Below are 8,936 nucleotides of genomic sequence, written 5' to 3' on the forward strand. Positions count from 1 at the left end.
TGTGGTCATTGTGGAATACCTTGTAAAGTTGTTGGCAGCACATATGAAGTACTGTCGAAAAGTACTGAAGCATATTGTTATCACCTTGGGGACTGTGTCCAAAAAGTTGTTCATCTCTAAGAGAAGAAACGTTCCTGATTACAAAGCAGATAACATCACCTTTATAAATGTATGCTGCTGTGTCACACCTCTCTTTATTATCAGGGAAATAATGAGACCCTCCTCCTACACTGACATCATTATCACAAAAGAGGGCACAGTGTATGACAGGCATTTTAATTGGTAGTCTGAAAGTACAGTGTGTTATTTAGTGAAATAGCAGTCGTTAGCACTGTCGTTCACAGATTGTGAATGCTGGTTTTAGGAGTCAAAATGGCAGTGTCAATGGAACGGCGGTGTCACGGCACAGCACGGAGAAGCAGCGGCGGTAACAAGCTGGGATGTGTATGCATGTGTGGGTGAGCATGAAGTCAAAATAATTTGATGAGCTCTGCTACAAGAGGAGTAATGTGAGGTGAAGAATGAAGAGCAGAGCAGCCCCAGCGTCGACTGTGCTGCACGGCCTCCACCTCACTGCTCTGCTTAGGCTTCCAGTAGCTCCTCGCTTGGATGAGCTCCAAGTGAAGTCAAGGTCAAGAGAGCATGTCATTCAACACTGTGTGCGTGTGTGCATGTGTGTGAGGTGAAGGGTGAGGGCAGGGGGTGTGGACAAGTGTGCAAGGGCAATACAAGCCTAGTCATGTGTCTTTGTGTATTAGTTGCTGTGGTAACTGCAACAGTGCAACAATGGCAGCCGCAGAGGTTGTACTTTTTCTTGTAACGTTTTTGCTCTTTCTCTATGTGTGTGTGTGTGCATGTGCATGTGCATGCATCTGTAATAATCACCAAAGAATAGCCAGCAGCTTTGACAGTTCCACTACTAGGTCATCAGTACTGCATGTCAAAACACCAGACTGGTGCCCTGAGCATCGGCTGTCCTGACATCGATGGCTTTACTTTTTTAATAGCAGTATCATGTTTTTCATGATTTATGTTCACAAGTGACACAACCTCATGGATCATATTATTTCGGACAAAACAAAAGCTTTTCACAGCTGTTTGATGTGATAATCGTGTTTTTAGTTGCATCTGCTCCAGATGATTGTGAAAAATAATGTTAAAATTCCACCACTTTTATTCAATTCTATTTTATCTGGTGCACGTTGGAGGCCACTGAACTGGAGTCAAATTCCTTGTATTTTTTATACATTTGGCATTAAAGATTGATTGAATGATTGAGCTTTCACCTTTTTACTGGCTGGACATACTGTATAAACCTTACACTGTCAGATTCTCAGTTTTTTTAAGTCTCCCCTGTTGATTGAATTCAACATTTGGAAACTGTCTTTATTTGTTCTTCTGCGAGTTGAATAAGAATATTGATACCATGCTAAATATGCTGAATATGATGCTACTGCCAGTTAGTTTTGTTTAGCATAATGACTGGAAGCAGTCGGAAGCTAGCTCTGTTCAAAAACTAGAAAAAAGTCTAAGATCAGGTAGAAAATATTTAGGACTACACACTGAAACATTTTATATCCTGAGACAAAGTTCAACACAGTGCAGTTTGTATTATGTTTGTCTACAGACTACTGAACCTTTTTGACTGTTTCTCCACGATTATTAACAACATTTAACTGTCTGAAAAAAGTTTGACCTAAAAATGACAGTAAATGCACAGTAAAGTGTTAAATCTGATCATAACATTAAGAGAAAATTTTCCTGTTTTTGAGTCCATTGGAATGAGTTAAGAAGCTTCCTACCCTCTTTCCTCTGTCTCCACCATAAACTGTCTGCCCCCTACAGTGGGAGTATGAGCAGAAGGTAGTTTGGCAGTGGGAAATAATCCTTCTGAACTTTGTCACTGTTTAGGAGGTGTCCTCTGTACATCTACTGTATGGAACTTTTTTATTATCAGTGTTTACTTCCTCTCAGATTTGCCTGAGCAGTCTTTGTTACCTTCCTCTCTGTCTTTCTCTGTCTTATCATCTCTGTCTCTCTCTTTTTTTGTCTCTACTTGAAATGTCTGATCCTATGGTGGGTTTTACAGTTTGACTGGGTAATGACTGGAAATTATAGTTTATCTGCTTCAGAGAGAGTGAAGGGAGAAAAGTGTCCAACTTCTCCAACCCTGAGCAGGAAAACAAAGCTTAATTTAGCTTTTTCTTCTGGCTGCAGGCAGATTACTACCAGTGAATACATTTTGAAACTCTACTGCTTCCAGGCAAAGGAATGTAAAACTAATTAGTCTTTCCATCAGTTGAGATGAGGAAGGCCACATGATTTACTTCACCCATTGCAGCCCCTTGATCAGTGACTCACACAGGTAGACAGTCAGATCTGGCTCATGTCTGCTGTTGGGGCATCTCTGGGCTAGTGTCAGATTCCAAAATCATGCCACTGTACATGTACATACACTGTGTGTGACATATTCTGACAGTTTTCATTATGAGTCACATGGGACCCAAGAAATCTCAGGTTTCTTCAGCCTTTTTTCTCCAGATAGCTTTGACAAAATGAGAGTGGCTGAGAGCTGCTCATGTCCTGTTTTCCTAGTTACATTTATTCACATATCATATCAAAACAAAGCTACTCAGAATCATAGAGTGTGCTACTGGTAGTTCACAAGTGACATGTTGGAGACCTGGGTGAATTTAGCAACCTGTTCATTCAACTAATTCTGTCTTCTTCATGACACATTACTGTAATAATGAATGGCGTAGCGGCCAAGAACCCATTTTTGTTTGTCTTTGTGAAGGGGAGACACTCAGACAAACAGACTGAGGGTCACATGACAGAGGAAAGCCTCCAATCTCTTGCTAAGCAATATTGGTTGCAGTAATATGTGCTATTTTTTTTTTTTTTTGACTACTCTAAAACGAGTAAACGCTCCCCAGAAGACAATGCATTATGTCCATTACTTTCCTTCATGCCTTAGGTTTTTCCCATACCGCTGATCATGCTGGGATGTACATTAGCTACCTTATGAAGCACGTTTTTATGACAAAATTCTGTAAATGTTAAGTTAGAATTTAGATATACATATGATTAGAATTTGTTATCCTTTTATCACACGACATCACTACAGCAGCTTTATGCTTGGTCTGTGCTGTGCTCAACATCAGGAATTTAAATAATGGCTAACAGTTATAGAAGACCTGCAGGATAAAAAAAAAACTAAATCATTAAAAGACTAACCAGTTTTGATTTTCACTGTTGTGTATATGTTAGAAAAAGACAAAGTCCCAGGCTGTAAATTAATTTCATGCACTAAGAGTCACGTCGTATAAGAATTTGCATTGTAGAAATGAATTAAAAAGGATTAAAGTCTTTCAAAATCTGATCAAGAAGAGGCTGTTTGTATAAATATTCATAATCATACAGTGATTATACCCCAGACTGTCACTGTTCTCCATTTTGTGTTTCATGACTGCTTTTGCTGGCCATTTTCATATATCTCCCTGGAATGTATTTATTTGGTCTTATGATTGTTCAATTTAAATCTTTTCACCCACAGAACAAGCATAATGGCCACCTGACCCTACACTAATTAGAACAATAATGAGTGGATAATATACAAATACTTTCAGCTTGTGTGACTGTACTGAAGAGACCAATCAGGGACAGATGGATGTACACTGACATTGAGTGGAGGTTCAAATAATCTGAATTGGCCCCCATGTTGCACTAATAGAATAAGTGTTTGGCTTTGCATAGAACTGCCTTAATGTACTGTATTTCCTGCTCTTAGTTTGATTTGTTTTTACTCGCACAAGAGAATGCTCTCCTAATATTCCTAATTTCATGTCTCTTGGATGCTATAATTATTGATTGAATGCATATGCATCCCCCCTATGTGGCTGCACTCAAAGCCTGTACTGTCATAAATTAGTTATATTAGTCCCATGATATTTCTGTTGCAGGCATGCCACCCCCATATTACTAATCCCCATATTACTAATCACCAGAGGGAAACCATTAAGGATGGCTCTAATAGCTGTGAAAATTAACATCTTAGGGTTCGTTAAGCTGCTGTAGTAACTTCTGCAATCTCTGACAAAGCGTCATAGGTATGCTTAAATGTACGAGCAATCAATAAATGCAGCACAGTTTGCTCTGTTCCTTATCCTAATTGTGTTTTATTAGAATGAATGTGACTTGAAAAGAAAGCAGTAGATGAAGATGCTTACAACACATTTTTGTTTATCCTCTATTAATTTGAATCAAACTGAGCACATTGATATACAGAACAGTAGATGGATCACACTTAGGGGCAGCCGGTGTCAGCTGGACTCGGGCACAGCGATTTGTGGGTAATTCCAGGAACAGAATTTGAGGAAGAGGTCAGGAATTCAGTATATGGAACATGTCTGGAGAACCAACTGGATCATGAAACTGTAGAAACATCATGCTTTGGAGATGTTTTTCTGTGACTGGGGCTGGGAGACAAGTCAGGATAAAGGGAAGGATGGATGCAAAAAAATGTAGAGCAATTCTGAATAAAAACCTTCTCCAGAGTGCTCAGGATCTCGGGCTGGACCTTCAAGAAAGCACAGGAGTGGCTTCAGGAAAGGTCTGTGAAAATCCTGGAGTGGCCCAGCCAGACTCTGGACCTGAACCCAATAGAGCGTCTCTGGAGAGACCTAAAAATGGCTGTGGACCAATGTTCCCCATCCAGCCTGGCTGACCTTGAATGATTCTGCCAAGAAGAATGGAAGAAAATTCCAGAAAAAATGTGCCAAGCTTGTAGCTTCATTCTCAAGAAGACTTGAGGCCGTCATTGCTGCCCAAGTTGCTTTGACCACATACTAAGTGAATTGTCTGAATGCTTATGTAAATAAGACCGCCTAGTCTTTTACGGTTAATGCATTTACAAAACACTCCAAAAACTTGTTTTCACTTTATCACTTTGAAAGATTGTGTGTAGATTGATGTTGAAAAATTAAACTGAGTCTATTTTAAGATGGATCTGAAACATAACAAAATGTGGAATGACAAATGTTTTATTGATCACAGAGGAGTGAAGTGTCTTCTGCTTATTGTATCTCTGCCCCCTCTTTTTTCTCCTTACTGTCATTCATTGCCCAATTTCCAGTGTGAAGGGTAAGCCCAGTGGCCTGCAGAGCATTTCATCAGTAAACCAGCTCTAAACAATAATATCCTGTTCAATACAGCTCAGTGCAGCCCTCAGCTGTCAACACATCACCCAGAAAGAATGAATAAATAAGTAATTGCAAAGCCTTGGGGCACCCAGCCTGTTTTGGACTTCCCCTAATCAGCCGCTGTCCATCACGGCTGCCCCCGCTCTCTGCTGTGCTGCTGCTGACTCGGCTCATCCAGAGAACAGGAACAGTAGCCGCCCACCCGCCTCCACCAGTGCTGCCACCGTCAAACTGCTCTCTGTGAATATACACAAATTAGCTGAGTTAGTAGGGCATGCTCCGGGGCATCATTTAATTGGCAGACACTGAATGACATCTTCCGCTCCGGTTCTTTGTCATCTGGCAGCAAAAGAGAAATGTACAAACTGAGGCGGAAATTCTGGAAATCATTTTGGCTTGAACCAGCAGATGTTACCCTTCAATACCACAAACTGTTGCATATTATAGTATTTTCATATACAGTATGTTTCATACATCGACAGCATTTATTTCTCATGCTCTGTGCAGCCTCTTGGTTTACTGCAGCTATCCAATATCTTTACTACATGCATATCAAGGTTAAATGTTCAAGCTTCCTGTTGGCTATCTTGCTTCTATTCCTCACTGACTTATTGATCAGATTTGCTGCATCATAATATTTGGCATGGCAAGCTTCTGGTAAACTCCATAAGTACCCCAGGCCTGCAGTTTTTCCAACTCAGACTGAAGTGAGATCAGTGGAGATACAATATATTCATTAAATACAATGTGGTTTTTAAACACAAGATGTTGGGTCCTAATAATTTAACTTTCACAACTGTGCTCACCTTACTCCTAATTTTTGTAATTTATTATGTAAATATTATGACTTAAAAAAGAAAAATGCTACAGTTTGTGGGCCAAATTGCAGACACAAAATAGGAGTGTAGTGATTTACACAGTGATTTAGTGAAAACAGGCTACAGAACTACTGAAACAGGAAAATGAAGACGTGTGTAAAGCAAAGGCAAACTGAAGGACATGACTAAATAACTAAAGAAACACAAGTAAATTATAATAGGGACAATAAGGCTAATACTGTAAACCCACAATACAGTGCATAAAACAAAAGAAAGCTACACCTGAGCACAGAAACATAAAAATAGTAAAATAAACCACAAAAAAGAAAAAAATAATGTAATGGAACAAAACAGCACTTAAACAATGAAGGATGTCCATAACAAAAACAGCACAAGGGCTGAGCCCAAACAGTCAAAACAATGTGCACAGGAACAGAGACTGGAAGGTTTTGGGAGATGATGTTCACAAGCAAGAACAAAGCAGGTGATACAGGAGGTGAGGTGAATTTAGAGGCTGAGCCAGGGAAGTGAACGAGCAACAGGTGAAAGCAATTGAAGACAATCAGTGGCTATGTAAAGCTGGTGCTGGTGAGAAAGCAAGAGACGAAAATAATTTCAAAATAAGAGCACAAAACAGGAAGTTGGACCAAAATCATGACACCACCTTAAGCTTCCATAACCAGCTTTTTGCTGGTTATGGAAGCTTAAGGTGGTGGCAGCAGTGAGTGGGAAACAGAGAACTCTGTGTGATGTCACAGACAGGCTCATCAATACATACAAATTCCTATTTTTCCTACACTGTCCTTTTCACTCAAGCACCCTGTTCTGTCGCTACATATTTCAGTATTTTTTTAGCATGTGATGTTCTGTAAGTTGTGTAAATGCACCTTCAAGACATGATGAAAGTTTCCAGTATTTCTGTTCTAATAATTTCTAACAATTTTTTACTTAGCTTTTTGTAAAAGCGCACTGCAATATGGAACGATAATGGGCATTCTACACAACATCAAACTGTCTTTATAAACCACTGACATTGGGAAGAAAAAAAGACTAAGAATGAATGAAGGTGGACTGTTAAACACTCGAAATGTGCACCTGGTCTACAAGTACTATGTTTCAGATTTTCTCATTCATAGACCTCCCTGGACATAACCTGTAATTTTGTATAACTAAAGTGTAACCACCTATCATGACTTGATGAGCTAATTAAGAGGCAGTTAGCTGATTGTGGGAGCTGCAGAATGGATGCACAGCCAGATCAGGGATTGCATGTGCTCAGCTATTTGTCACTAAGGGTTCAAGCTGGGCTGAACTCATAGTGTGTATGGGGACAGAGCTGTCCTCTATACAGAAAGAGGAAAACCCACATTAATGGAGGTAAAGGCTTTTCTTCCTTTGTGTCCCTTCATCCCTCTATCCAGCTCTCCTTCATTTGTGTCACATGTTCTTGATGAGAAACAATAAACTGACCCCCTTCCCCTCACCCTGAGGTGCCTTCTTTGGGGAGACGGAGGGGCCTCTGAAAGACAGGGAGTGCAAGTGTGTGTGACACATTGTGTGAAAGTGTATTACTGTGTGGGACTGAGTAATTAAGTGTGTGATATTACGTGTATGTCAGTGTGTGTGTGCAATGGCCTGCTTGCAAGTTCACCCGCCTGTGCATGCAATTGCATGTGTAAGTGTGATGTGAAGTGTGAGTGTGTGCGATCTGTTTCCAATTAGCACTCTTGTGTCCCTGGTAGCCTGGAGGCATGACTAATGTCTTGGTGGGCTTAAGCCTCAGCTAATGTCTTTGAAAGGGCCCCCATCTGCTGCAAGAACATCACAAAGAGAAGCTGGACAATCGGAGACAGGAGGAACGCTACAAGAACTACAGGCGACGAGCATCATGGGAATGTCGGCAAAGAAGGGAATGAGCTATTAGGGACAAAGTGTGCTCGGGGGCCCATCTTCACAGATACATATTGAAGAATGTTATTAGAGCATAATCAGAAGGGTGAAAACACACGCGTGTATGTGTAACTTATCAAGTGTATTCTACAGTAAATGACCCAGACAGATTGTTTTATTTCACATTAAGTGTCATATTCAAAGTTATGTTGTCTTACAAATTTTATTAAACACATCCATGTCTTTTATTTATCCATCTTGATGGCATGTATTCTTTTGTCAAATTCTTCTTCTGCCAAGCTTCTTGAAACTTGGACCCATCTTTTCAGTCTGTAATACAGATTACTGATTGAGTTTAAAGCATATTTATTTAAAAAGAAACCATGTTTTAAAAATAGACTCTCTGTTTGACATTTGCTGTAAAGTTAAACTCAGATCCCACGAATTGCTTTTTGATTGACCCCTGTGTTGATTTTATCATTAATAAAATAAAATCTGAGTGTAAGAATCCCACCCCATGCAGATTTGCTGCACAGTACTCAGACTTACTCATCTATACAGTAGACCTGTTTTTCCAACAAAAGAAAACAGCTTACCTATAAATAAGAAAGAGGTGTTGTGATAATGGATTCACAAAATAAACAAACAAACAAACAAAAAACTTTGCCTTTTTTTAAGACAGTGTAGAGTGTACCATTTTCACAATGGAACTGACAGAAGGCGTCAGGCACGACGATCAATCGTTTTATCTTGTATGTCATAGTAATCGATAACAGAGAGGATTTTATGTTTGTTAATAAATGTATCTAATCTGTTATTAAAGAGTTTTTCCAGAATTTTTGAAAATTGTGTCAACAGAGAAACTGGTCTATAATTTGTGAAGTTGTGCTTATCACCAGATTTATACAGTGGAATAACCTTTGCTATTTTCATATTTTTGGGGAACTGCCCAAGTCGAAACGACATGTTAAAAACATGGGTTAATGGTTTGCATATCCCCTCAATTGCCCATTCAACCATTGTCATA

The 8,936-nt window shown here is 39.6% G+C and overlaps 1 protein-coding gene across 1 annotated transcript in view; it reads right to left on the reverse strand.

The window, feature by feature from the left end:
• Window positions 1-7,798: 7,798 nt before the first annotated feature.
• LOC109967020 (dual specificity mitogen-activated protein kinase kinase 2-like) overlaps window positions 7,799-8,936 on the reverse strand; it is a gene marked incomplete at its 5' end in the record, with an annotated part of 4,829 nt that continues 3,691 nt past the window's right edge. The window contains one exon of the mRNA XM_020612332.1: window positions 7,799-7,830. Coding sequence (XP_020467988.1) covers window positions 7,799-7,830 — 32 coding nt within the window. The remainder of the gene's footprint in view (window positions 7,831-8,936) is intronic.

This window comes from Monopterus albus, unplaced genomic scaffold (genome assembly GCF_001952655.1).
Source record: "Monopterus albus unplaced genomic scaffold, M_albus_1.0 scaffold123.1, whole genome shotgun sequence".
Classification (NCBI taxonomy): domain Eukaryota; kingdom Metazoa; phylum Chordata; class Actinopteri; order Synbranchiformes; family Synbranchidae; genus Monopterus; species Monopterus albus.